The 27,656-nt window shown below is 37.7% G+C and overlaps 4 protein-coding genes across 5 annotated transcripts; 1 reads left to right on the forward strand and 3 right to left on the reverse strand.

Annotated features, from left to right (window-relative positions):
• Positions 1 to 24,932, forward strand: LOC105431698 (RNA helicase aquarius). Of its 2 annotated transcripts, XM_011646072.2 has the most exons (15): positions 1 to 622; positions 727 to 1,363; positions 1,741 to 1,919; positions 19,260 to 19,373; positions 19,734 to 19,837; positions 20,016 to 20,127; positions 20,230 to 20,443; positions 20,556 to 20,604; positions 20,704 to 20,939; positions 21,351 to 21,738; positions 22,087 to 22,338; positions 22,424 to 22,781; positions 22,863 to 23,119; positions 23,185 to 24,319; positions 24,407 to 24,932. In XM_011646072.2, exons 1-15 carry the CDS (start codon positions 539 to 541, stop codon positions 24,635 to 24,637), a joined length of 4,350 nt encoding a protein of 1,449 aa, XP_011644374.1. In that variant the 5' UTR covers positions 1 to 538; the 3' UTR covers positions 24,638 to 24,932. The 2 variants fall into 2 exon arrangements, with proteins under 2 accessions (XP_011644374.1, XP_011644375.2); XM_011646073.3 differs by lacking the exons at positions 1 to 622; positions 727 to 1,363; positions 1,741 to 1,919 and adding an exon at positions 17,801 to 17,995.
• Positions 1,962 to 6,126, reverse strand: mthl5 (G-protein coupled receptor Mth-like 5). The gene is made up of 2 exons (XM_011646076.3): positions 4,891 to 6,126; positions 1,962 to 3,901 (listed from the first exon to the last, which is right to left on the reverse strand). Exons 1-2 carry the CDS (start codon positions 5,804 to 5,806, stop codon positions 3,255 to 3,257), a joined length of 1,563 nt encoding a protein of 520 aa, XP_011644378.2. The 5' UTR covers positions 5,807 to 6,126; the 3' UTR covers positions 1,962 to 3,254.
• On the reverse strand, positions 10,224 to 17,686 carry LOC105431699 (G protein-coupled receptor Mth2). Its single transcript, XM_011646074.3, has 7 exons — positions 16,976 to 17,686; positions 13,209 to 13,473; positions 12,562 to 12,869; positions 12,089 to 12,167; positions 11,790 to 11,950; positions 11,222 to 11,462; positions 10,224 to 11,142 (listed from the first exon to the last, which is right to left on the reverse strand). Exons 1-7 carry the CDS (start codon positions 17,028 to 17,030, stop codon positions 10,944 to 10,946), a joined length of 1,308 nt encoding a protein of 435 aa, XP_011644376.2. The 5' UTR covers positions 17,031 to 17,686; the 3' UTR covers positions 10,224 to 10,943.
• On the reverse strand, positions 24,824 to 27,595 carry LOC105431697 (uncharacterized). Its single transcript, XM_011646071.3, has 3 exons — positions 27,455 to 27,595; positions 26,829 to 27,055; positions 24,824 to 25,862 (listed from the first exon to the last, which is right to left on the reverse strand). Exons 1-3 carry the CDS (start codon positions 27,488 to 27,490, stop codon positions 25,019 to 25,021), a joined length of 1,107 nt encoding a protein of 368 aa, XP_011644373.2. The 5' UTR covers positions 27,491 to 27,595; the 3' UTR covers positions 24,824 to 25,018.
• Between the last annotated feature and the right edge of the window lie 61 nt (positions 27,596 to 27,656).

The raw sequence follows: 27,656 nt of genomic DNA on the forward strand, positions 1-27,656 counted from the left end.
TGTTCCATTTAGTCGACATATTTAGTGGCTGAAGAGCCACGAGTGTTTTTCTTTATTGATAACTGTTTTCGCTTCTAATTCGTCAATGGGAACTAATGCGTAGATGAGGATTGTATTTTGGAGCTTCGTTCCGCGCAGTCGCTTCTTCCGGATTTCGCTCTCTCGATATCGAGAATCCCGATCATCGAATTTAAATATTTAAACAGGCAACTCTCGCTTTGAGTCGCCGTTTTCCTTCAATGCTCTGAAAATTTTTCGTAAATTCACTTTGGAGATTGCAGAAGAAGGATTTTTGGTGTTTTATCGACGCGAACCAAAGTGAATCGCAAACACTCGGACGTCTCTCGCGGAAGTAAAATTGAATCGCTTTGTCGAAGAAATTTGATTGCCAAAAAACTCTTTTCATTCTCCTTCCACGCGAGAATTGTACGTTTGTCCGGCGCGTCTGTCGACAGCTATTGAGTTCATTGTGACTACCGGTGAATGGAGTTGAGGTTAGATTGACTCTTGGCGTTTGGTTCGTAAGTTTGTGAATATAATGGAGAATCAAAACGCACCACCTATCAAAAGTAATAATCCTGCTCCTACGGTGGAACAAATCAATGCAGACAGGATCACTCAGGTATTTTGTTATTATTATCTCAGGTTTACAAATTGCAAAGATATATAAGTTTTACAATCAAGCATTTCACCACATGATTACACCATGATTTTATTATCTTGCAGCTCGCGAATAAATACTGGGCGCCGCACACCACAGACACGCATTTAGCGTTCAATCCTCAGGTAGTGGATGACATCTATATACAGGAAATATGTGCCTCCAGATTCTCTGTCCGGAGGATTATGATGTTGGAGTTCAGCCAGTACTTGGAGAACTTTCTTTGGCCGAATTACAATGCAGAGAATGCCACGCGGGCACACACCATGTCCATCGTTGTCATGGTGAACGAGAAGTTCCGGGAACGAGTACAAGTCTGGGAGGCGTTTGAAAAGAATCCAACACAATTTGCTGGATTCTTTCAGAAGGTTCTCGAAGCATGCCTAGAGGAGAGTATAATGGACTTTAATTTGAAGGAACAAACGGCACTGATAGTATTTTTGAATCATTGTTTCAATTCCATGGAGGTATCTCTGGTTCGAGAGGAAGCCAAGAGATTGGTATCTCTTTCCATGTGGATCTCCTTACAACAAGGGAGGAGAGAACTCGAATTTAGAAAGTATCCAAAATGGAGGAAGTATTGGAAAATTATAAGAAAGAAAGATAATCCTGAACATAAGGAGAAATATGAGTGGGAACGCAAGTTCTTGCATAAACTTATGATAAAATTCATGACAATATTGGAAACGATTCCTGCAGAAGGTATTGTATTTTTATATTTTTTGTTTAAATGTCTGTATATTTTTTAAAAGAATTTTCTGTCTTGATAGCAGAAGTACCAAGCGGTTATTTGACCATTTTTATTTTCTTGAATTATTTTTTTATAAAAAATAAGACTTTAAATTTTCTGACTTTAATATTTTATCAGAATAAAAAGAATAAGTAATAAAAAGTTAGAAAATTCGAAAATCATTATATGAGAAAAAGATATTAAGATAAAGATATTAGAAATAATTAACAACAACTATTTGGAATTTGTAGCATTAATAAAGTCAGAAATATCAATAAATCTTAATAATAAAATGCTTAAAATAATTTATATTTAATTATAATTTATTTTGAAATTATTTTCTCAACAGGACCTGTACTTCCGGACAAAGTACGTTACTGTGAGAGATTTCTGGAGCTGGTAATCGATCTTGAGGCCTTACTTCCTACTAGACGTTTCTTCAATACTGTCATGGATGACAATCACTTAGTGGTGCGCTGCCAGTTATCTAATTTATTGCATCGTCCAGAAGGAAGTTTATTTGGTCAGGTAAGTCGTTGCAAGAAGTTTATTATGTTAAGATAAAAATAATTTAACTTGCGATATTGATCCGAATATTTATTTATCGAATCTAACATCTTTTGTATAAAAAGAAATCTATATACTACGTCGATATAAATATTACACAAATATTAAAATTATAAGATCTTTTGAGACTCGATGATACATATGATACATTATACATATCTTAATCATATCGCGTACAACATGCTTGCTAACAAATTTTGTCAGTCAATTAACAATGATGTTGCACAATATAATTACTTTTGTATAGAATCTAAGTCAGTACATTTGTAATATAATACGATGAACACATGAATACATGCAAGATGTTAAATATGAAGTCACTTCAGATCAAAGTCGTAAAGTGATAAGCGAACATTCTTATAAGGCAAGAGATTGATTTTGTTCCAAGGTACATGTAATCACCAAACGCGAAATATGCAACCAGTTCGAGCGTTCCGATCGAAATATGTTGTACATATTTCATATATAATACTTTAGAAATTTGTTAAACTTATAAAATATTTCAACAGTTTCTCTCATATAATTTAATTTGCACATTAACTCGATTATTATATCGATTATTATTGACGTTGATATTGATAACATATTTTTCTCTTCCGATATCTCTTCCGATAATATCTTCGACATATACATATAATCTTTTTCTATATTTCTTGCGCGCATATTTTACTTCTCTAAAAATAATGCGTAATTAATTACGTGCGTAATACTGCTTTTGAAATAGAGACACATTGCATTTTTCACACTGAATATCTTTTGATTTGAATATATAGACATTTATCTATATTTTATGTGTGTATATTGTGTGTGTTACATGTTAAAATTTGCATGCAAAACTTATATTATGTGTACGATCTCGATACTTTGATTGTATGATATATAAAACTGACTGAAAAACTGACGGAAAAACTGGCTGAAATATTTAAAAATTTAGCTAGATGTAGATCTAAAAAATTTTGTCAGACCATCGAAATTATTGTGCAGGACGTTTAAGCATGATGATAATGCAAAATTTTTTTATATTTTAGTAACCAATTTGAACAGTCTACATAATTATTTGATGGCCCAACAAAATTATTTTTTCAGATCTGTATCTGGCCAAATGTTTAGATCTTTCAACAAAACTGTACATTCTTAATTTGAATATGTATCTTGCATTTTGACACGTTCCATTTCGCACATGTCATTCCTCGCCGTTCTGCAAGCAATATATATTAACAAATCATGATCTAAATGCGTTATTGTCATTGCTCACGATCATCGCTCGAATAGGTGTTTACTAAGAGCAAGCCTATTTTAATAACCCGCATTGATGGCCGTCATTTCCTCGCCCCAATCGAAGTCTTCAGTGTTGTTACCGGAATTGCAACAATTGAACGTTTTCTTAACCGTAAACATGATTTTCCGTTGACATAATATGCATATGTAAAGGATGGCGATTGCCTGTACCATATTTATAACGTTATAACAGTATGTCAGAGTATCCGACTTCAAGAATTGCAAAAGTACTAAGAAAAGCCAATTGGCCCCCATAATCATGTAGAGAACGAAGAACATCGCGAAGTTATGCTTCATTCTTTGATGAATATGGCCGCATGTGTTCATATCTTTGATCCTCTTCACGGTACTCTGTATCAGGAATAGATTGATGATGATGGTAAATCCGATGCTCATGAATATCACAGAGATCGCGAGGTATCCCAAGGTTTCTTGAGGAGGTTCACCCATCTTGGGCTTGTTCGTCTCGAGGAAAATGTGCGCGAAGATCGCGGAGCCAGCTATGCAGATCGTTGTACACCAGATCCAGCATGAATACTGGCTATACTGTGAGCAGTCGGTCACCCGCAGATAAATATTAGGCGATTTAAACGAGTTCCACACGAAGTAGCCCAGGGCGGTGAGCCAGATGAAGGCGGCCATCAGGGAAACAAACATGATTATGTCTGAAAAAAAAACAACGGTTATTATTTCAGTACTGTTTTTCTTGTCACACGTCTGGCCTGAAATTTCTTTAAAACAATTTGCTTTCACAGCGAAAGGCCGTTCGAACAGCTATGCTTAATTGGTTCTTCCGTCATGTACGCGTGCTCAGACGTGACTTATTCGAGTCTTTGCGACACTCTTCGCGTGTCTCGCGGATGAAATTAATATGACTTAAGATGAAAAGGATGTAACTGTCAATTTCACTGTCTCGGTATCTCCGAGAAAAAATAATCCACGGTAATTCTGTAAAACTATGTCAAGTGTCTCAACATCGCTGAGTATATAATATAATATTGTTATCAACCATTGCATTGTTGTAAACAAAATTTCTCTTTATGAATGCGAATATTTCTTTCTACAGACAAACGCATTCGGCATGTGGCCGAAAATGTGAATTGTAGAATTTTTAAAAGAAAATAATAAAAAAGGCTGAAGAGGATGGAAAATAGAGTAAACGTGAGATGAACAAACGAGAAGAGAAAGAAGAGATGAAAAGAAGCAAACTGAATAGAAGTGAAAGTAACTAGTCTGATTTGATAGAATAGATTACGTTTTGTTTTAATTTTAATTTAATTTTATATTATTAATTTTTTCTTGTTTCTAATTTGATATCTAGAATCTGAATTTTTGAATTTGATATACATTATATGTCTAAATTATAGATATGTTTATACTGAGCCTATGAGATGTAGACGAGGAAATTCATATAAAATAATTCATATAAAAAAATGCAAAGAATGCAAACATGTGAAGAGGAAGTTATTCAAAGCTGAAAGGTACGGATTATAAATTAACTAATATTTCTGAAAATTATTTACATCTTTTTCGCTTTAAAAAGGCATCTTGAATTACACTCATTATAGAGATGCGAGTGATTTAAACGCGCGAAGAAAATGACTTGTCGCATTTACGACAATTAAACAAGAACGATCGCTCGCTATTCACGTACCAGTGACTAGGAGGTTGACAAAATGGGAATAAGTCGGAAGATCCGCCATAAATCTCACGTAGTGAGTAATCTGATTGACCACGAGGCAGAGGCATATGCTGACGATGATGTTGCCAACCAGATCGCATAATTGTGGTAGCGTGGAGTAGATAAGTGAGATGATGAGATAACAAACTATCGATATCGTGGCTATGACGGGATTGATGTAGCAATTTATCAGGAACTTCATATCGGTCCAGCGGTTATAAACGTTCGGTACGCAAAGCATAGCATACATCGCCACTAGGCGATCCCCTGTAAGTACCACTTTGTCGGCGCAGTAATGTCCGAACAAATAGTCATAGTGTATGGTCCCGTCTTCCTTGTCTTCATCATTCTTATCATTGACACTCGGTGGTGGCGAGAGACCACGATACTCGTCCATGCTCTCAGGAGTATTCATGACATAATGACGCAATGCGCCGGTCGACAGAATCACTAGGCGATCCGGCCCGGACGGATAGTAATACACGTGCCACTGGTGTTCATTAGGGTTGCATCTGGGTCGTCCGATCTTCAGCTCGTATTTGGATTTGATTAATCCTTTCTTCGCGTCTTGATCCATCAAAGACTCCGGTTGCCACTTGGTCTCATTAGTCTCCGACAACGACGTACATCGGTCATCCACTAGCAGCTCCTCGAGCTCGCAACACTTGCTGATGCTCACCGTATCGGCACCGGCGGGTCGTTCCTTGTTGGCGAGCACAGTTCTCGCTTCCCAACCGACAATCAACAGAAACAATACGATCCTCGGACACATGGCGTCGAGATGCGCGCGAATCCTCTTCTGCTCACGTTCACAATCGCGGCCTCGAACCGCATCGAAGAGAGAGCCGAGTTGCCGGACGCTCGATCGATCGTTTCGTGAACAGTTCATTCGTGATTCAGTCAGCTCATCACGACGTAGGTTGTGCTCACTTTGCCCATACCTGGCCTAGCCTTACCGCCAGCACCTCCCGTCCCCGCGGCTGACTGCTTACCTCTACCTATCTACCTCTACCTATCTATCTCAACTTCTGCCCCAACTAGCTCCCGCCGCCATGACATTCCCGTTCCTCGCCGCATCGAGCCTCCCTCAATCCCCTCCGCGTCCCTCGATAACCGCAAGCGAGTTTACCTTCGTTCCAGCTGCTTTGAAGACACAACGGCGTGCGTCAATGCTGCGCTTATGCGCGCTTTTGTATTCTCTGTCCTCCTCATTTTTAATGATATATCCTTTTGATTTAACTTTTTAAAATTTTTAGAATATTGTGTAAAATTTAGTACATTATACTGTTTTTTTATTTGTAATGTATATATTCTTTTTTATTTTACTTATTCTATAGTTTACTTATTCATTTCGTATATGTTTTTTTCTTTTTCTTTTGTAATGAATATATTATTTTCTTTATTCTTATTGTATACATTTCAAGTATGGTTTTTTTCTATTTCTTTATTTTCATTTTGCCTTTTCTTTCTCTTAAATTGTATATATTAAAAAAGAATTGATGTGTGTGTGTATGTGTCTCTCGATCATACATTTTTATCTCTTGATCATACATTTTTATCTCTTTGAATGATTTCGGCATCTTAAGATTTAATATAAATTTAAGATGCCTAGATGACTAGTTTACTCTATTTTATTTTGTTTCAACAGTGAATATTAATATAGGGATGTTAAATGAAATATTTTGAAATTTAGGGCCAATTTCATCATCTTCGATTAACTTAATTGATCTAAGTATCAACCGTGATTGATCAATTCTGATATATTCTGCCTAATGACAAATGCGATCAGTCAATTCCATTGGAATAATTGGCCGATTAAGTTAACCATCGAAGATGGTGAAATTGGCCCTCAATGTGATTCAATACATATAATCTGCGCCCATGACTAAGGATTAAACGAACATTGTCTATTATCGATAGGACAATTTGAATCTCTGGTGAAATGTCAAAGGATTATCGATGATAACGGTATGAATGGATGAATAACATGAAAACTGAATTATTGGACTTATCAGAAGGAGCTTTATGTATTTTTTTATTTATTAACGAAAGAGCCATATAAATAAGGAACAAACGAGTCTTTAATCAGGCTGATACTCCTCTTATCGAGCAACATTGATAACTCATAAAAATTATTCAGAACTCATTTATTTTTTATTTTACCAATTCTATCTTGCGAGATTATCCTTATCGAAATTGTCACTATTTGTAAGTGTATAAAAGGAATTGTCTCTATTGCGAATGGTACAACGTTAATCTTATCCGATAGAGTTATCGCGAGGTGGATTAAACAAGTTTACGAATCGAAACACGAAAGCAACACGATATTTCCCTCGATTATTACTGCCTTTAGCGCATGTAACAAAAGTTTGTTATATTCGCATGCAAGTACACAGCATTCTTTGTCACACTCGGCTGTCTTTCCTGTTTTCTCGCGATTTTTTTTCACACCGTCTTTATATCATTCATTCGTCATTTCTATGACAAACGCGTAGAAGTCAACTCGAAACCGCAACGACGTGTGCAAAATATGGCACTTGCTCGTGGAAACCGAGAAAACATTGAATATTGATGCATATTCAAGACCAAGATGGTCTCAAGTTGAAATGTTTTCAGCTTCCTTGGCACGAAACTTGTATTGACGTGCGAGTAAAAATAAATATTATATTGACGTGCGAGTAAGAATAAATGTTAGCTAATAAGCTTGATATAACAGATACCATGATAAATATTCCATTTTCTAAATGTTATTATCGTCTGTTGTCGGTGATTAGTCTTATTTGAAGAAACACAAAAAGATTTTTCCAAAATTCTTCGTAGGGTTTGCCGATTTAACAGTGCATACTAAAAATAGATAGACCAATAATGATCTTTCTGAGAAAGACAAATAGGCTCTTCCGGACAGTCGGGCCCCGGTAATTTGTACTGGCTTCCCCTCTCATTAGTCTCTTTTTTGCGACCGCTCTTAAGACATTCGTAATGCACGCTAGCATGCTCTATTTATGCTCTCAATGTGTGTGACAACGATGCATTACTTCTATCTCGTATCTTCGTTCCGCTGAACAATCGAGTCATTGTACTCTGAAGTGAGAAAGAGAGTGATTAGCTATGCATATTTTTCGTATTTTATACGCAGCCTGAATCGCCGGCTTTTACTTATGCTTCAAACGATATAATTTCCCTTTCTGAGACAGTTTTAATGAAAGCTGCGAGTCCACTTCTCATAATTTCCTCTTGTTGAAGACATGTGGGAAGAATGTAAAAGTCACTGCAATATCCTCTTCTGTCACTTTCAATCCGTTGAATAGTGCGTTTTATTGCGATAAAGCTTAGCAATCAAGTTCCGGGATTATTGCAAATTCATTTTTATGTCTATCTAATCTCATTACCGTCGATTACTGTGGTGCGCATGTATGCGAGTCATTTATACAAGAGGATAATATCTTCATATAAATAGATTTAATATATTCTTCATACAGATTCTTTTCGTTTATTTTTTTCTTTTAATCTTTGTCATTTTTCTTACTCTTCACCTTTATTCAAATGATAGTTTGATTACGTATACTCGATTACGTATACCTTATTATTAAGTCATTTTGATATAATTATGAAAATGAAGAAAAAAAAGAGTATAAATATGAAATTCTTTGAATGCGCTTACCTTCTTACAACAATGTGAATCAGCATTTCGAATATCTGTAACACATTTAGCTTATTTTTAAAGAAATGAAGGATTTAACAGGAAGAATTCTGTCACGATTTGGCTGCACGGAAAAAACACTTTTATTGACGTATCTAAAAATTTAATCAGATACAAATCTGAAAATAATCTTGGCGGGCCACCAAAATATTTATAAAAAAAGATTAAATTGATTGCTAGAATATAAATAATTTTTGCAATCATCATTACGCTTAAACATTCTACATAATAATTTTGATGACTCAAAATTATTTTCAAATCTATATCTGGCCAAATTTTTCAACACTTCAGCGAAATTGTTCTTTCTGTGTTTGATAAAAAATATTGCAAAAGAATTGCATTTAAGTAGTACAAAATTATAATTTCTGGATATTTTATAGAATTGAGAATATGAATGAACCTATTTCGCATGGTATCTCGCGGGGTTAAATGCATTCGATGAACTCGTTGCATTTCAATGGTATCGATTGTTCCGGGCCGATCTAATTTGCCTAACAAATTTTGTTCGCATCGTGATCTACTTCTGCCTGTATCAGTATCAACAAACTAGAATGCACGAATGCAATCAGGGGAGCATATTATAGAATTATTGGGAATGAATTCCAATCGGAATTATTCCGTTTTTCCTAGAAATGACAATAAAAATTTAATTAAAAATAATTAAAAAATTTTGACCGGAATTTATTCCGAACAGTTTTATAAAACATATCCAGATTCGTTACGCGCATTATTTGATACGTTTATGACATTTTATTGTTAGAATGCAACGTGATGAGAAACACCGCTACGAATTATCTTCGCTGATTCTTGAATTGATGTGGCTGAGGCTCTTTAATTAAAATATACTGAGAATATTAATAATTTTTTTAAGTCACAAATCATCCTTGACATTTACGCGAAGGAGAAATTAGAGATCGGTAGAAAATCGATCGAAGAATCTAGAGGTAAAGGATGATCCTCCGAATGTGGGACACTCCATATAATTTACATATAATTTACATTAATAGACGCACATCGAAGTGGATGACGCGTAACGAATTACTCGCGAGATCAATGAAAGTAGGTCAAACAGTGTGTGTTTACAATGCATTCGACACGTGCCCGCGGCGACAATTTTTAATAAATTAATTGTTGCCTAAACTTCTGTCGCTGTCAACGAGTCAGACATTGAGAGACACTCGAATTAATGAACGCATGTTATGCTAATGTACGTACATTAATGTGTGTCTATTGTCTCGCCCACGGTGAAAGTGTTCGGTAGCCTTCGGACTCCGGGCGGCTTTTGCATTGCAACTTATTGCATAATGATTCGTTATATTTAGTGGTTCAATGTCGAATCATCAAATTCAGAATCCGCTTGTGCAATACTTTTATCATGCATGAGATATCTCGAAGAGCTATGTCACGAATAGTATTTGTTACTCGGTCGACAATGGAGGTGGGACATAAAACAAAGTGAATGAGTCGGGATTTACGTATTTTCGTAGGAAATTGTAGGAACGTGCGGTGGGAAACAGATAATAACTTGCTGTCGTCACGTTTCCGTGAGTAACTTAAACGAGAAACTGTAACTGAATCACAGGAGCAAAATGAGATTACGCACCGATGAGTAATAATTGTAATCTTTGTTATATTCTTTCCACGAGTTCCTCCATACATACAAACACACACACACACACACACACACACACACACACACACACAGAGTGACTCGGTCCAATTTGCATAATGTTTACTCGGAGATTCTTATACAGCTTAATAATAATATACTTCATTACGCTAATCGAAATACCTTCCACGACGATCGTCATTTACAACGTACGGTATTTATAATTAACTTGTTATAAGGCAATCGTCATATTTATCTCTCTTATACTTAGTACTACTAAATATAAAAGAATAAAAGATTGCGCGCGTTAACGCAAAAAATACATTAAATTAACATTGATTTCGCGAAACTGAATCACAAATGACAAACGAATTAACATGATTGAGACTATATAATAACGAGAATATTCGCACGGAGAATAAAATGCGTTTATAAAGGAGTTATTTTTAGAATCAAATTAATTAAAAGCCTGTCAATAGTATGTGTCGCGTTATCTGTTTACAGATAATATATAGATAAAGCAAGATTATCTTTCTCTAGACGATATTTCTTATATTTAACTCGTATAAAAGATCCTGCCTTCTTATAACTTGCAACTATTTCGTTAGCAACATACTCTGATATATCTGCGCAAAGATTTGTAATACATGCATACGTTATATCTGTAACGCATACGTTACAGAATGTAGATGCTGGAAAACAAATTGTAAGAGAATCTTATCCTTGTTGAGACAGTTCAAGCTCCTCGGGTAGCACTGCTTCGCACTCCTCGTCTTCGTATGCGGCCCAAGATTTGGGAAAAGCGATACCGCATGGTCGCTTCTTCGCCAATAGCTTCCGCACTCTTTTTCGCGTCGCGACCAAGAGCAAAAATATGATGAATCCTTGAAGACCATTCAACAGATCCGTTGCTATCCTATGAAGAATACATTCGATAATTAGCTCATTAAATCAACAATCAATAAATCGGGACAGACATCTTAACGATCGCCTACCAGACTGCGTCCAGTTTTGTCCCAATGGCGAACGATATCAGTTCGAAGATCCATGTGACGCCCATGACAAGCACCAATTTGATGTACAGCAAGCACTTGAATCGCAAAATTCGCAACTTGCTTCCTGTGTAATCACGATATTGATGCCATAAACGCCAGCTGGTCAATCCCAGATAGATCATGTTTAACATTAGCAAAATAGCGACTGGCCCGTAAAACCATGCCCACGTCTCCATAGGGCCTGCAAAATAACACCTATATATCTCATCTTGGATTAGAAAACATGAATGATCTTTGAAATCATTCTCCGATGATATCAGAGCGCAACAAAGTCACGTGTCATTCTTTGTCTATACTTTTAATATCTTTGTCTATACTTTAATACCTTTGTCTATATCTTTAACATATTGAGTCCCGCGCATTACCACATTTATTATTGACGTATAAAATTGATAAGATTACAAAAATCATTTATTATCAAGAGGAAGGATAATGTACAATACGTGCAAATGAACGGAAAGTCCAATGCGCCATCGCCACGTGACACTCAACGCGTGTTCAAACTCACCACTGAACCAGCAACCATACAGGCCAAAACCGGGTTGCAAGTGATCTCCAGGCATATGATGCGTCGTCAGTGCGGCGATCAGGAAACACGTTGGACCACCCCATCCCCAAACGCAAAAAGTGTAGAAGAGCAATTGATCCTTTATCCTGAAGTTCTTAAACCTGCACAAATAATTGAATTTTAAAGAAAACTTTTTACATCTGCATGAAATTAAGCGCCATCGCCAGCGCCCTACTTTTTTTATTACAATTTTGTTACAATCGGATGTTCTTCAGGTAATTTATTCGTCTGGCACTTACCACACGCATCGCCATACGTTGAAGGCCACAATGTTCATCCAGAAGAACGCGGACATGAAAGCGAAGTACAGTATGAATCCTAGAATACAAACGTACGGATTGAATAATAAGAAGAAATCGAAGGAACTAGCGGGAAAATATAAGAAAAACAAGACTATCCGGAAAAAATAGTTTTGCAGAAGTAGAAGTACTTGGAAATTTTTTAATCAGATACAAATCTGGAAATAATTATATAAAATTATTATGCTCACACTGGTTGCTGGAATATTTAATATTTTTTGCAGTATTATCATTATGCTTAAGCATTTTACATCATTAGTTTAATTCAACCAAATTATTTTTAGATTTATATCCGATTAAATTTTTAGATAGTTCAGCAAAATTGTTATTTTCGTGTGTGATTTCAAAAGAAATATTTGTCATGTATTCAAGCCTGCAAATAATCAAACGCGTTGATAATATAATTTATTTACCGAGAGAAATACAGATGATATAATCGTCGTCTAAATTTGGCCGCAAATGCTGAATGGAGAGAACAATGTAACTAACGGCCAAAGTCGTAACGGCAGTCATCATCGCCTTATCTTGGAGCTCTCGCAATTCCGGCAGGATAACATAAATCGCCAGAGTGGCGATCAGGAAGATCGCCGAGATGATGCTAACGATACAGATTAGCATGTTTTTCCATGTGTTTGATGTCTTCTCGTCATCCATCAGGTCCTCATCAAAGCAGGCCAGCGCGACATCACCACCGCTCTGCTCCGATTTGGCTATGCAAAATCTAAAAAAAAAAAAACCTCATTAGATTAATAAATATAATCTCATAGATTGATGAAAGTCATGAATGATGTTCAGTCATGAATGAATCGCAATCGAATTATTAATTGTCTACCTACGGAAGATTCTAATTACCTAGAGCTGCTAAATGCGCAATAATAACGTGTCAACAATGGGAAATTTCCGAACATCAGGATTTTCCTCAATGTTTCTCAATCGTCCGGTAGTTCTACCATCTTTCTCTTTCCTTTTTCCGTTTTTTTCTTCTTCCGCAAGCACGTGTACAATAAATTAGCGAGCAGACGCGATGATATAAATCCGGACAAAAGCCACGGAGAATTACCTGTCAGCCGGGATTCTCTCATGGCTGTCTGGCAACAGCCAAGCGGTGAGCTCCTCGTGGATGACAGTAAAGTTATCATGTTTGCTCAGCTTAGGATCCAGCAGAAAGATGCCGTACTGGCATTCCAGGCGGATCTTCGAGCCGTCTGAACAGTTGGATGAGCGTTGCCATACCGTACCCTCGGGACAGCAGGATACATCGAAAGATGACACGCTCGGGGAGACCGAGCTCGCGAGCAGGCAGAGCCACAGCAACCAGAAGGAACCTGCAAAAATTTGTTGCATTTCGATTGCTCAAGCGCCAATACTTTCCATAAATTAACACACGTATCGTTTTAGCCTTTGTTACTCGTTGAATAAGATGTTTGTGTCGACTTATATCACTAAAGCACCCAATGTAGCTAACGCTCGGTATGTGTCTTTTACAAAAAGACACGTTTGACAGGAAGATAGACCTAATGTATACACGGAAAGAATTATTTTGTTGAAATAAAAATTTGGCCAGATACAGATCTCAAAGTAATTTTGTTGGATCATAAAATTATTACGTAGGACGCTTAAGCATCATAATTAATACTGCAATATTTTTGATATTCAAACAAAATTATTTTTAGACCTGTATTCAAAGTTTTAGCAAAACTGTTCTATTCGCGAAACTGAAATAAAAAATTTTTTTTTCGTATTAAGTGTCATCATTGATTTCTCGTAATATTCGCCCAACAATAGAAATCTTATTTGCAAAGATAGTCTTTTTTCTAGCATGATCTTTTTATAAAATATTTATAAATTGACAATGGATTTTAATATATTCACAGAAAAAAATAGTTTTGCTGGTGTTTAAAAAAAAATTTGACCAAATATTTGAATATGATATTAGAATATGAAGATTTGAAAATAATTTTGTTAAGTTATAAAAATGATTATGTTATGAAACATTTAAATTCATTGGAATATCAAAAATATTTGTAATATTATTATTATGCTTAAATTTCGTACATAATAATTTTGACAATCTAATAAAATTATTTTCAGATTTGTATTTAACCAATAGATATTTGAATAAAATTTCTTTCGTGTTGAAATAATGACAGAATTTTAAAGCGCTTTTCTGAAAATGTATTATCACAACGTATTATTGCATTCGTAAAACGTTTGCCACGGAGTTAGCGCGTGCGTCACAAGGATCGGTCTGATATCAAAACGTTTTTTTTATCTTCGGTGATATTAGACTTGGCGTTATCATGACATGAGAGTGTTATCCGGGGGGGGGCGGGAGGGGGTTTACGAGATTTTCAGCGGGAAATAATAGAGCGAGACTTTCTGAATGGAAAAATGGACTCGGTACAACGCAGTGCATTCCGCAGATTACGAAGATGCGTCTCGCTTCTGAGAAGAGGATATCAGAAACGGGTGCATCGCGGCTCGGAGGGCGCAATAAGAAACGCAATAGGAATGATACTCGTAACCCAGTTCGACGCTAATGTGCAGATGTGCGATATGAAACAATCGTTGCGAAAGAAGAAGGGACGGCTCTTTTAACTGTTAACTCTTCATTACCGGCGTTGGTCCACGCTGTGTACACGCGTGCGTGTGAACTAGGCGCACGTGCGTGTGTAGATAACTCATTGATACACCACTCGCACTAAGTTTTTGACTTCAACATTTCACGAGAATATTCGTCAAAGCAGCTCGAAATGCAAAAAACGCAAATTGACGTAAAAAAAAAATTGTAATTGTAAGAAATATGTATCGCATTCTCGTAATCGCAAAAGTTCAAACGCTCAGGCGATTATTTATTATATGTTAATACTCCTACAATACTGATAATTCTCTCTTTTCGTTTTTAATTCAAAAAAAGGTCATGTTTTTCTCGATGCGATATATATATTTTTTTTGAACTCGTGCATTTTATGTTCATTTCTTACGCTAGCAGGGATTTGTTGATATTATCATTATCGGTAAGAGCAAACGTCTTATTTATTTTGGCATCTTTTATTTAGAATGATATCTCGACCTCGTAATCTTGTCGGATAACATTATTTATGTGAAACGGATGGCATTAATACGCTCTTTCTCAACTATTTCAATTTTCTAGAACGATCTCTTGACCCGATCGACTATTTGTCACAATATAAAACGTTGGAATTGTAAACTTTGAACGTGATACTTCGTATCGTAAGTTTCATTAAACGGAACTTGTAAACGTAATAATCGTCGAATGTCGTCACATCTAATTCCTAAGAAAGTCCCGATGTTGAAAATAACAATTTTTACTTTTCAATAAATCGTGGGATTAACCATGAAACGGCACAGCCACCTCGACTTATTGTAGCGGGGACGACTTAATGAAAACGCCGTCCATATTTAATTAGATGCAGTTGTCGTATTAAGTATAATGAGCGAGCAGAATAAACGTTCGTCGCTTTTATTCCTTATATATCGCTGTTATCATCGCGTTTGTTATACAAGAAAAAAAAAGATGTTATACAATAAATTTCTCGCTCATTCAGCTCCAATCGCGTGAATTTGACACGATAACTCACTCATTAACGATATGATTATAAAATTTAAGGTGAAAACAGTAATCTGCTGTTTCGGTTGATTAACGAACGAATGCCGAGAAAAGATATCTGGAGCAAAGATGCGTGATAATCGTTCGTTCGAGGTAGCTTAATCAGAAAATGAGCGGGAAATGCTGTTGACAATCAAGGAGGTTTGCTTAATGCAGTCTGTATCTTCACATCAAATTAACTTTATTCAAGATTATGAAATGTTAAGATAAAACTCGTCAATCTCATCGGCAGCTTTTATTTATAGATCCGGTTGCGACTTTTTCACAATAATTCACATTCTCAGTATTTCACGCTTATCTTGATATTAGTTTTTAATGACTTTAATCGAATTCATATTCTTCGAGTAGACAACGAAATATTGTTTCTTCTGAGAGACACGTGCAGAGAGCATGCTTAAATGTGTGCATTAATATTTACGACAAATTGATTATCTACTAATAATTCTCTCTGGCACAGCAGCATCCTTGTTGAGAAAATATCATTGACGGATTCGAGTTTTTTTTTTTTTTTTTCTACTGAGAACCGCAAATTTTTCTATAATCGCGCATTGTGTAAGACGTTAGACTTCAATCAGCTCATTTTGATAATTGATAAATTAATTAAATATCAATCTCATCCTATTGCTGTATGACTGACAGCAATTTGTATACAGATGAGTTTGTATCTTGGAATATCAATGAGGTACGTTTTACGTAAACAAAATAAGTTTCTGATGTACACGCCAAAAATAACGAACAAAGCATGACGACATTTATGAAACAATATGGAAAAAGGGTGACTCAGAAATTTTGAATTTCTTAATACTAGCTGCTGAATATTCTGAGAAGATCTCCTGATATGGAGATCTATTATGATGATGGTCTATTATTCTGATGATATTATTACGATATCTCGGAATTGTTAAAAAACGAAACTTCACGCGTGTGTGATCTTTTCCACGCAGGGCGATTCTCATAATAGTTCGCAAAATTTTAGAGAACAATGCAAGGACTCGTGCAAAACACTCGCAACAGCCGGTTTCGCTGACAATAAATTTAATTACAACCAGTTTTATTACTACCGACGTAGATAAACCGGTCCACGGGTTTTTTCTGTGAAAAAACAAACATTAGCCTTGCTTCATTATCTCCTCCTACCAAGGAGAAGATAATGAAGCAAGGATAATAAAGCGAAGAAGCTTACGAAGCTTACTCACCTCTGATCGACAACGTGCTCATCTGCCTGCTGTAACTCACGTCGGGAAACGACATTGTCTTTCGCTCTCGTTACCGCATCTCCTCGTTCCTCCGGGTTTTGGGGACGCCGAGGAAGTTCCGGCGAACTTGACGAACGTTCTCCAAGCGAAGGAGCCACCACTTGTCCGACGCGTTGCGCGCGATCAGGGTCAACGGACGCTCGGGATTGCTCTGGCGTTCGCCACGGGAGAACTGACCGCGTATTGATCTATCTGCAGTTTCCGTGGGAAATCCTCCAGCGGATAACCAAGATTCCGTGGTTTTGTCACTCTTCTTATCGCAATTTCCCGCAAATGTTTTCCCCTTCTTCTGTCCTTCCCTCTGGCCGGAACCAAGACGCGTAGCGATCACTCGCGGGCTGTTTTGCGGGCGAGGAGCGTGAAGATTATGACAACTTTATCGATTCTTTATCGAACGACCTTCCTTATCGCTTGAAAAAAATTGCCGAGAAACCCGTTAAAGAGGCGGATTTTTGTTTGCTCAGAATGATCCAGGCTGAATCGCGCGACCGTTATCGGAATTACGGGAAAAGTCCTCGACGCGTGTCACGTGTGCTTTTATAGGGAAGTCGACGTGTTTTGATTGAGTCGATACGATTGAAGTACGATAAGCGATTGGAGTACGCGAGTCTCCACTTGAACCGAGTTCACGCAGTTACGCTGCGAGCGAAACTGAACGCAACGGCGAACTGCTCTTCGGAGCTCACCGGTGAGCCGCGGAGCGCGGCTGAAAGATAGTGCCTCGATCCTCTCCCACTTTTTTGCGTTTGGATGGACTCGTGTGGTGCGGCGAAGTCGCGTATTCCTCTTTTTTTTCTACCTTTACCTTCCCTACCTTTTTCTCCGCGAGACCACCAGCCACCTCTGCCTCGAGACCGATGGCCGGAGTGAAACAATGATCACCAGATTTCTTTGCGACGCCGATATATGCGAACGGGGTTGCGATTGCGAAGGCTACTGAAGAAGGAGTACTGTAGAATGGTACTCTTCAACAGAGTTTCACTCTGCAAAGGATTTCTAATTAAATGATCGATATATAAGCTAAAAATGTGCTCGATAACAAAATCGGAAACTGGAAATATTCGGTTGGACAAGATCTAATATATGATTTAAAAAATTTTTTTTGTAATTTTTTATATAATTTATATAAATTCAAAAGTAAATTACTAAGACACTTAAGATTTTGCCTTGCCGAGTATTGCTTGCGATTTCCATCCTGTATATTTATACAATTTATATATACATAAATTTAAAAATATAAAAAGATGAGTATGAGCGCCTAAGATCTTGCCCTGCCTGAGTATTGCTGGTCTCCATTCCGTAGATGTCTAATTAGTTAAGAGAATTAAGAGAAAAGGAACGAGGTCGTTGCGTGCTTTATCGTAGTGCTTTACGAACATCACGCCGCGTGAATAAGAACGCAACGAAGAAACTCGTTGGAGAAGTATACCGTTACGCGTGTAGCATCTTTCTCGTATGTAGAAATTAAAATGTTGACGATACGTACATTCGTAACGCACTATAAAACTATATTCTGAGAGACTGCAGAAAATACATGTATCGACTATTGTATTATGCGCACACGCGAACGAAGGCCGTGGTGAAACGATAGGAAATTCTGATAATTACCATGATTAATTACTATCGTTAACATTAACTACGAGCTTAAAACCGCAGTTGATTAATTGTGTTTGAGCAGTCATTTGATATGTGGAACATGCGTATGAATAATGAGCCATAATAATTGGCACGCTCTTGGCCAATTAGACTCGCTGTCAGGTGAACCGATTGATCTATCAGTCTCCATCGAGAAATCTTCAAGAATGAGAGAAATTATATTACGCAATGGGACACCTGAAATGCACGTTCGTCTATTAACAAGTATTAATTTTGCGTGAATCATCGATTCGGAAAATGAATTTCGCAGGCGATAAATGAAATACGCGGGAAATAAATATCGATCTCGTGACGGACGAAGGTTGAATCTCTCGAGAAGGCAGGAGGAAACCACGTCCGTCAAGAAAAATGATTAACATACCTGCAGCCGGTCCTCTCGTCGACTATGACGTCGAAGAACCGATTACAAATGCAGCGGCTCAGTGGATTCTGCTTTCATGACGCGCACATAATTTCCAGCTGTGTGTCTCCATGAATAAAGGCCACATGGCTTATAACGAATAACAATAAACAGCATGTTCTGTCGCTAGAAAACTATCTATCCGGTTATCTCTGTTTTTGATTGCAGCTCCTGGAAATGCTCAAGTTCTATGCCCGATTCGAGATCAGCGAGGAGACCGGCAATCCTCTGACGGATCATGACATGACGGAATTGCATTACGCTAAAATTACGTCCCTTCAGGTATGCAAACAGCGAATTAAGAAATGGTGTAATTTCGTATATATGCACTGAGGAGTTCTTTCTTAAAACGCGCGCGAAATAACTTCCAATTTTTTATCTTACCTTAACGCTCTATTTTTAAAGCGATGATAGAAAAAGTCCTTCGCATCTTTCAGATTTCTAAACATGTTATCATCATCGTAAACCGGTCGTTGTTGATTTAATATCATGATACAGAGATTTGAATCTTAATAATTATGATTAAGCTATGATTAAGCCCATTAATTACGTCATAAACATGCTAATGCACACCTGAATGTTAAATTATAATGAATTCCCGAAATCTTGAGATTGTCAGGTAATATTTAAAATTCTGTTTAGAATGCGGTCTTCGCAAAATTCCCAGACCTGAGAAGCTTCGCATTGGCCAACGTAGCCAGCGTCGACGTCAGAGATGCTCTTTACAAGCATTTCGGCTCGCTTAGGTGAGTTCTGCGTATGATAAAATTGTTTGTCCTCTCAAATACATATAAAAGTTAATTACAAGAATTATTAATCTTCAAGATAATATTGTGAGATAATTTTTTACGTAAAATAATTATATTGATATATGAATCATAAAACATTAAAATGTTAAAACACCGCAAATTACTTTATTTTCAGTCAAGAAAAATTGAGGTCTATTGCAAGTTATTTGAATTTAGTACCGCCTGTAGAGCGAGAAAAAGACGAGAATTGGTACCGCCTGGACATAGATTTTCTACGCGAATTGCTAGTGAGTATAAGGAAAGAAAGAAAGAAAAAAGCCGATCGAGAGACCGCCAGAGATTCTACGTCAAGATCAGCGGAGAATTCAGAGCATGCATCTTAATTTCAGATATCGCGACACGAACGTAGGCCGTCGCAACTTGAAGAGTTGAATGAGATGCCTCTTTATCCGACCGAGGATATCATCTGGAACGAGAGCATCGTCCCGACTGAATACTTTTCCGGCGAAGGTTGTCTGGCTCTGCCAAAACTGAACCTGCAATTCCTCACGTTACACGATTATCTGCTACGAAACTTCAATCTATTCCGCCTAGAATCTACATGTATGTAAAAAAAATGAGAAAAAAATGGATGAATGGCATTGTTTACTGTCGTATCTGAATTCATGATTAAGTCGTGTCATTTATTCTATTATAAATTTATTATTGTCCACAGATGAGATACGACAAGATATCGAGGATGCCGTGAGCAGATTGAGTCCTTGGTATGTTAAATTATTGCATAACATTGACTGTCTTCTCCTTTTGCAGAAGTAAAAGTAATCATATATCTCTTCTTATATTTCTTCTTTCTTTGTTCGTAGGCGGGCAGAAGACGGTGGTGTCTACTTTGGCGGATGGGCCAGAATGGCTCAACCTATCACGCAATTCGCGGTGGTTGAGGTAGCCAAACCTAACGTCGGCGAAAACAGACCGTCGAGAGTCCGTGCCGATGTAACGATAAATCTCAGCGTTCGTAAGGAGATTAAATCCGAATGGGAGAATCTTCGCAAGCACGATGTGTGCTTTCTCATCACAGTCAAGCCGCCGAATCCTATTGGTAAGATAAAACGGAACTTAAAAAGAATAATTTGTAATTGTTTTATATAAATCAATTATATAGAGAGCAAAAAGACTTATTAATAATATATGTAATGAAATAATGATTTGTATTCTTATTCTGTCATCAAAACAAATTTTTATGATAACAGAATTTATTTAACAAAAATAGATAAAATCTGATTTTAACAGCTAAGATTTCTCTATAAACTTCTCTATAAACAGGTTTTATTGCAATCGTATCGAATGATTAGTTATACTAGTGAAGCTTAATTGCTTTTATATTCAATAACAGTGAGGGTTTGATTTTGAGATTAAAATTGTTTCTTCATGTAATTCTTCATGTAGTTTTATATTATAATAATAATATAAATGAGATCAGAGTTCTCAAACAATTGTCGTGCTATCGCAGGCACGAAATACAGTCATAAGCTCCCCTTCGTACCACAAGTGGGTTTAACGACAGTGCGAGGGTGCGAGGTCGAGGGTATGCTCGACTCGAACGGCAGAGTGATAGAAGATGGCCCTGAGCCGAGGCCGATTCTGCCGGGCGATTCGCGTACCTATAGAGTATGGCTGGATTGCAATCAATACCGGATCGACATGGACAACGCCAGTCACGGCGGCGAGGATGTATACGAGGGATTTAATATCATAATGAGACGTAAACCTAAGGAGAATAACTTCAAAGCCGTGTTAGAGACTATAAGGGAGCTCATGAATACTGAATGCGTCGTGCCCGATTGGTTGCACGATATAATCCTCGGATATGGTGATCCAGGTGCAGCATGCTATTCTAGGTAGTTTCTTGTCTATTATCTCTCTGTGACTATATTTATACTAATAATAAAACCGAGTATGTTTGATCGCTTGGAACGGCATCGATTAACGTAAACGGCTGAGCGAACGTATCTGAGATCTTAACAATAGATACCTTCTTTCGTGATTCTTTTACAATTTGCCAATATTTACCAGGCGATAATTATTTATCTTGATTGTGTTTGAAAAACTTTTTTATACTAACTTTTTTATACTATTTTTTGAAATAATTTGCATGATATATAAATAATATTTGTATTTGTAATAATTTATTTAAGAAATAAAATTGTGATTTTTAATTAATTATTGAAAAATGTTTAATGTAACAGAATGCCAGATGAAATCGCGACGATAGACTTCAACGATACATTCCTCGATATTGATCATCTACGAGCCAGTTTTCCTCAATACGAGATCAAAACGAACTCAGAGGACGAAGGAAATCTGGTGCGACCGTTTCAGCTAACTTTCGAGGATGTCCTTGCGAAGCATAACAACGAAGAACCAATCAAAAAGGTCATTACAGTTAAACCACATGTGCCACCCAGTAGAGGTCCATACAGAGCGAACGAACCGAAAAAGTTAGTATTCATTTTATTTATTTCTTTAGTAGTATTAATAGCATGCGAACGTGTTACTTTTTGAACGGAAGAAAAATTGTTGCAGAAATCAGATACCCTTTACGCCGACGCAAGTTGAAGCTATACGTGCTGGAATGCAACCAGGCTTGACGTTGGTCGTTGGCCCGCCCGGTACAGGTAAAACGGATGTCGCCGTTCAGATCATCTCAAATCTATATCACAATTTTCCCAATCAGAGAACGCTGATTGTAACGCACTCCAATCAAGCGCTCAATCAATTGTTCGAGAAGATAATGGCTCTCGATATTGACGAGCGACATTTGTTGCGTCTCGGTCATGGAGAGGAGGCTTTGGAGACAGAAAAAGACTTTAGTCGCTACGGCAGAGTCAATTACGTTCTTGCCAAACGTTTAGATTTACTCCTGGAAGTTCAAAGGTTACAGGTATTTATTTTTCAACTTATTAAATTAATATCGATTAGTTATGTCAAATTGTGTCATGTCATGATGTGTTTTCATTCGCAGGAATCTTTGAACGTGAAGGGTGATGTCGCGTATACATGTGAAACAGCAGGATACTTTTTTATGTATCAAGTGTCCACAAGATGGGATCGTTTCCAGGCTAAAATCAAGCAGAGGCAACACACAAGCGAGAAGTCCGATTTATCTTCTATAATCGACGAGGAATTTCCCTTTCACAAGTTTTTCGACAATGCTCCGCAGCCGCTTTTTAAACGGAATTCATATGAGGAAGATCTCAAGATTGCGTGCAGCTGCTTCAGGTAAGTGTATTAAACTCTTACAAAATGACATGACAATGGCTTCTAATGAAATATCTTCTGTACAGATACATTGAAAGGATATTCGCGCAATTGGAGGAGTTTCGTGCTTTCGAATTACTACGGTCGGGTCTTGATAGATCAAAATATTTGCTTGTGAAGGAGGCCAAAGTGATCGCTATGACTTGTACGCACGCGGCGCTTAAACGTCGCGAGCTTGTCGACATGGGTTTCAAATATGACAATATCCTTATGGAGGAGTCCGCGCAAATCTTAGAGATAGAAACTTTCATACCGTTGCTCCTACAAAATCCTCAGGATGGATATAATCGCTTAAAACGTTGGATAATGATAGGAGATCATCATCAATTACCGCCTGTTATCAAAAATATGGCCTTCCAGAAGTACTCAAACATGGAGCAATCGCTGTTCGCGAGATTCGTGAGATTGGGTGTACCCACAGTTGATCTCGACGGCCAAGGTCGTGCTAGACCCAGTATTTGCAATCTCTACAATTGGCGATACAAGAAACTGGGAAATCTGACGCACGTGGAGCGCAGCCCGGAGTATCTGGTAGCGAACGCTGGCTTCTTGTACGACTTCCAACTAGTGAACGTCGAGGATTTCAATGGCGTTGGCGAAAGCGAACCCAGCGCTTACTTTTACCAGAATCTTGCTGAAGCCGAGTACTGCGTTGCAGTGTTTATGTATATGCGTTTGCTAGGATACCCGGCGGATAAGATCAGTATTCTGACCACGTATAACGGTCAAAAGCATCTAATAAGAGACGTGATAAATATTCGGTGCGCGAACAATCCTCTAATTGGCCGGCCGAACAAGGTAACGACCGTCGACAAATACCAGGGTCAGCAAAACGATTATATCTTGTTGTCTCTGGTGAAAACACGCGCAGTTGGTCATCTGAGAGACGCGAGACGTCTGGTGGTGGCAATGTCGCGTGCTCGTCTCGGTCTCTACGTCTTCGCCCGCGTGTCCCTTTTCAAGAACTGCTTCGAGCTTACGCCGGCTTTCGATCAATTGATGCAGAGACCATTGAAGTTGCAGTTATTACCGCAGGAACTCTATCCTACCGAGCGACTGAACGACGCTGCACCCTCAACAGTGCCGATGGAGATCGAAGATATGCCGCATATGGCTAAGTTCGTTTATGATTATTACATGGAGAAAGTCAGTGGAATGAAGGTAATTTCTATGAAAACTTATAAATTTTTTATAAGTTATATTTATATTTCTACGATATACTAATTACGACCTCTTCGTCACTTTCAGGGATCGCAAAAGATGTGGCAGAAACCGGGATCCATGCAGACATCAAGTAGTCCGACACATAAAGTTCCCACTCATCCGGGTGCCGACGATGATACCGACGACGAAGAGGAACTCAACCAAGATGACGCTGAAATGAGCGAATCTAAGGAAGAAGAAACGGCAGAGAACAAATATGAACCCATAAAGAATTTGGTCGAAGATCCTCCGAGTGAGGCCGAAGACGACCGCTGAATATGATCACGCAATGATGTATCTGTACTGCGCCCAAAGGTTAATACTATTAGGAAGCCTATCGATACATCGGAAATAGAACAAATGAAAATAGCTTGGAAATAAAACAGCTATTCGCTTTAATTCCAAGACATCAATGTACATATCGTAAATGATGTTTGTTTAACAATTGATCCATCGATACCATTTTATATTTAATAATAAGTATTTTATTACGGACCATTATATAATAATGTAATATATAGAATTTCCTTATATATCATCTTAAGATAAACTATACTTTTTACAAATGTCAGTCATGCCAAAATTTATTTTCTCTGCCTGCAAGAATTTCTTCAGTCGTGTACTATTCCGCTTGAACACTTTGCATTGTCGCGTGTCTCACGAGAAAAGTTCGTCTATCTTTTTCTTGTCCAGCGTTCCCTTTCGACGCGCCTCTAATCTTTGCATCTTTGACTTCTCCGACTTACTCGGAGTTCTTTTCGATTCATTCGGCGCGCTTCGTCGCACGCTTGAGGGCACGTAACTATCATCGAACTTCATCAGCTTGCTCGGCGATTTGAAGTCAGGTTCGTACTTCTCTACGGAGGGGTTGAAACCCTTGGAATTAGGCACGTACTCCTCGAAAATGCTATCAGGTATCTCGGTGGTGGCGCGTGGTTCGTAAATTTCATAAGTCATCTCCAGTTTCTCGATGGAGTTTGGTACATAGCTCACATCCTCCGCGATACGGCTTCTGCCGTCGCAAAGAGTTGGCGTGTATTCGTTCGATGTTAACCGCATATTTTCCAATGCACTTTTTCGGCTGGGCACGTACTTGAAATCCGGACACGGTTTCTTCGCCTTCGGAGCATCCGGAATGTATTCCTCCAACGCTGCGTTCTCCAGATCGTCGAAGAGCGTGTATGACCGACATTTCTTCCTTTTCAAATCCTCCTGCTCCGTCGCGATAGCGCTCGGAATTTCAGTTTTCTTCGAAGAAATCTGCTTCGATTTCTCTGGCGTTTTCTTCAATCGATCGCCTTTTGTTGTTGTTGTTCGAACGGATAATTTTTCTTCTTTCGTGCCTTTCGTCACATCATCATCCGTTTTCGCTTTACTTTTCTTTGAAGTCTCGTCATTTGTTTCTCGCTTCACCGATTTCTTTCGCGCTGGTGATACGTGCACCTTGATTGTAGGCAAGGATGACAAATCACTTGCGCTTTCTGAATGCTCAAAAGTATACCTGTTATACAAAATTCGTGTTTTATGTTTCTTGCTTGCGGCAAAATAAAAATTTGTAATGTTTCTTTTTAGAAACTTGGGAATAAATAATGGCTAAATAACAAATGAGATTAAGATAAAATATATATGTAATTTATTCAAATCATAAGATACTACAAAGAAAAGAAACGTTTTGAATTTTATTTAAGTTTCCTCAGCTATCGAGACGAAAGCAAAACAGAGAAAATAATAATTATATTAATTCATGTTTTCAATAATATATAGATCAAGAAATGTTATGCTATAATTCAATCAACATTCATGTAGTATAGTAATGTAATTATTTTCTTTATTTTGATTTGGTTTCGACGGCTAGGGGATCAAGTAAAATTTGAAAAACATTCTTCATCTTGTGAAACGTTATCTAATCTAATTTGAATAAATCATATATATTTCATCTTTATCTCTTTGCTTTTATTTATTCCCAAGATTTCTTGAATTAATCAAACTTAACTTTAGTCTTATAATTCTTTTTAATTTATTCTACAAGCTCAACTCGTTATAAACATTAAAGACATATACTATATTTATTTTTACTATTGATTACATTATTATATAGCATGATTACATTATTATACAAAATATATATGTAAAAAATATATGTGTAAAGTTCTTCGACTCTTTACGATCTAATTAAATTGAATTCAGATGACAATGTAGATTTTATAAATAAAAACTAAACTTTGACTAATTCAAATAAAAGAAATTGCTTGCGAATTTCTAGGTAAACCATTTATCATCCCTAATCATCAATTTTTCTTTACGTATTAAATAATAAAAAATTAACAAATTTTATTCATTAACAAAATATGTAGATGACAAATTCGATTGAGTTGATTGAAATTTGATTGAAGTTATATTAGAAGATTTAATTAATTTGTTAAAGAATCAAAACGAGATCATCAGTTTGAGACAATTGTCTTCTTACGTGATTTCGAGTTGACGAGTGGACTTTCTCCACTCACATCCCCGATCTTCGCGATGTGATCCATCACCCCGGCGGCCGTTTCGTAGAACCGCTCGCTCCAATATTTTATAAAGCGCCGCCCAATCTTCGATCTGCAGCCACTTATTTGTGCTGACCTTCTGTTTCTTGATCTCTACCGTTTTCTCTTGCACGGTGACCACGGCAGTCGCCAAGCAATCATCCGAGGCCTGCAATACACACATACATATATACTTTGCGCTCGATAACAAATTATGTACACCGTTTCAGAAAATCTACAAAACCTCTCAAGTCAAATTTAATTATATTTGTAATATAATTAAATTCAGATAAGACGTATGGTGACCATCGTGATACTCCACGTATCTTTCCGTCCGATTGAATCGCTCATTCACTATCCACCGTCGTGATTACTATTTTTTTTTCTTTTTGAAAAAAAAAAAGAAATACCAAAATATGTCACCCAATGCAAATAAGAAAACTCAGTCCTCGCAACAGATGTTTTCAGGTGCATTCGCCCGCGCGTGGCGCCCACCTGATCGCGTGCTTACGCGCGCGCGCGCGCGCGTTTGACAACCAGCTGTTGACAGCTGTTGCACGTGGTGTACCTTGATCACCTCCAGGTACTGGCCGTCCCGGAACATGTTCGCGCTCGGCACGCGCTCGGAGATTCGCCGGTGCTTTCGCCCTCACCGCTCGCGTGGTTGATTCACGACGGATTGACGTCTCCCGCTGACGTCGCACGCGCGAACTCGCTCGGCGCGGCGCGGCGCGGCGTGACGCACGCTCGTCCTCGCCGAGCGACGGCAC

This window comes from Pogonomyrmex barbatus, unplaced genomic scaffold (assembly GCF_055798465.1).
Source record: "Pogonomyrmex barbatus isolate J1 unplaced genomic scaffold, ASM5579846v1 scaffold18, whole genome shotgun sequence".
In the NCBI taxonomy this organism is placed as follows: Eukaryota; Metazoa; Arthropoda; class Insecta; order Hymenoptera; family Formicidae; genus Pogonomyrmex; species Pogonomyrmex barbatus.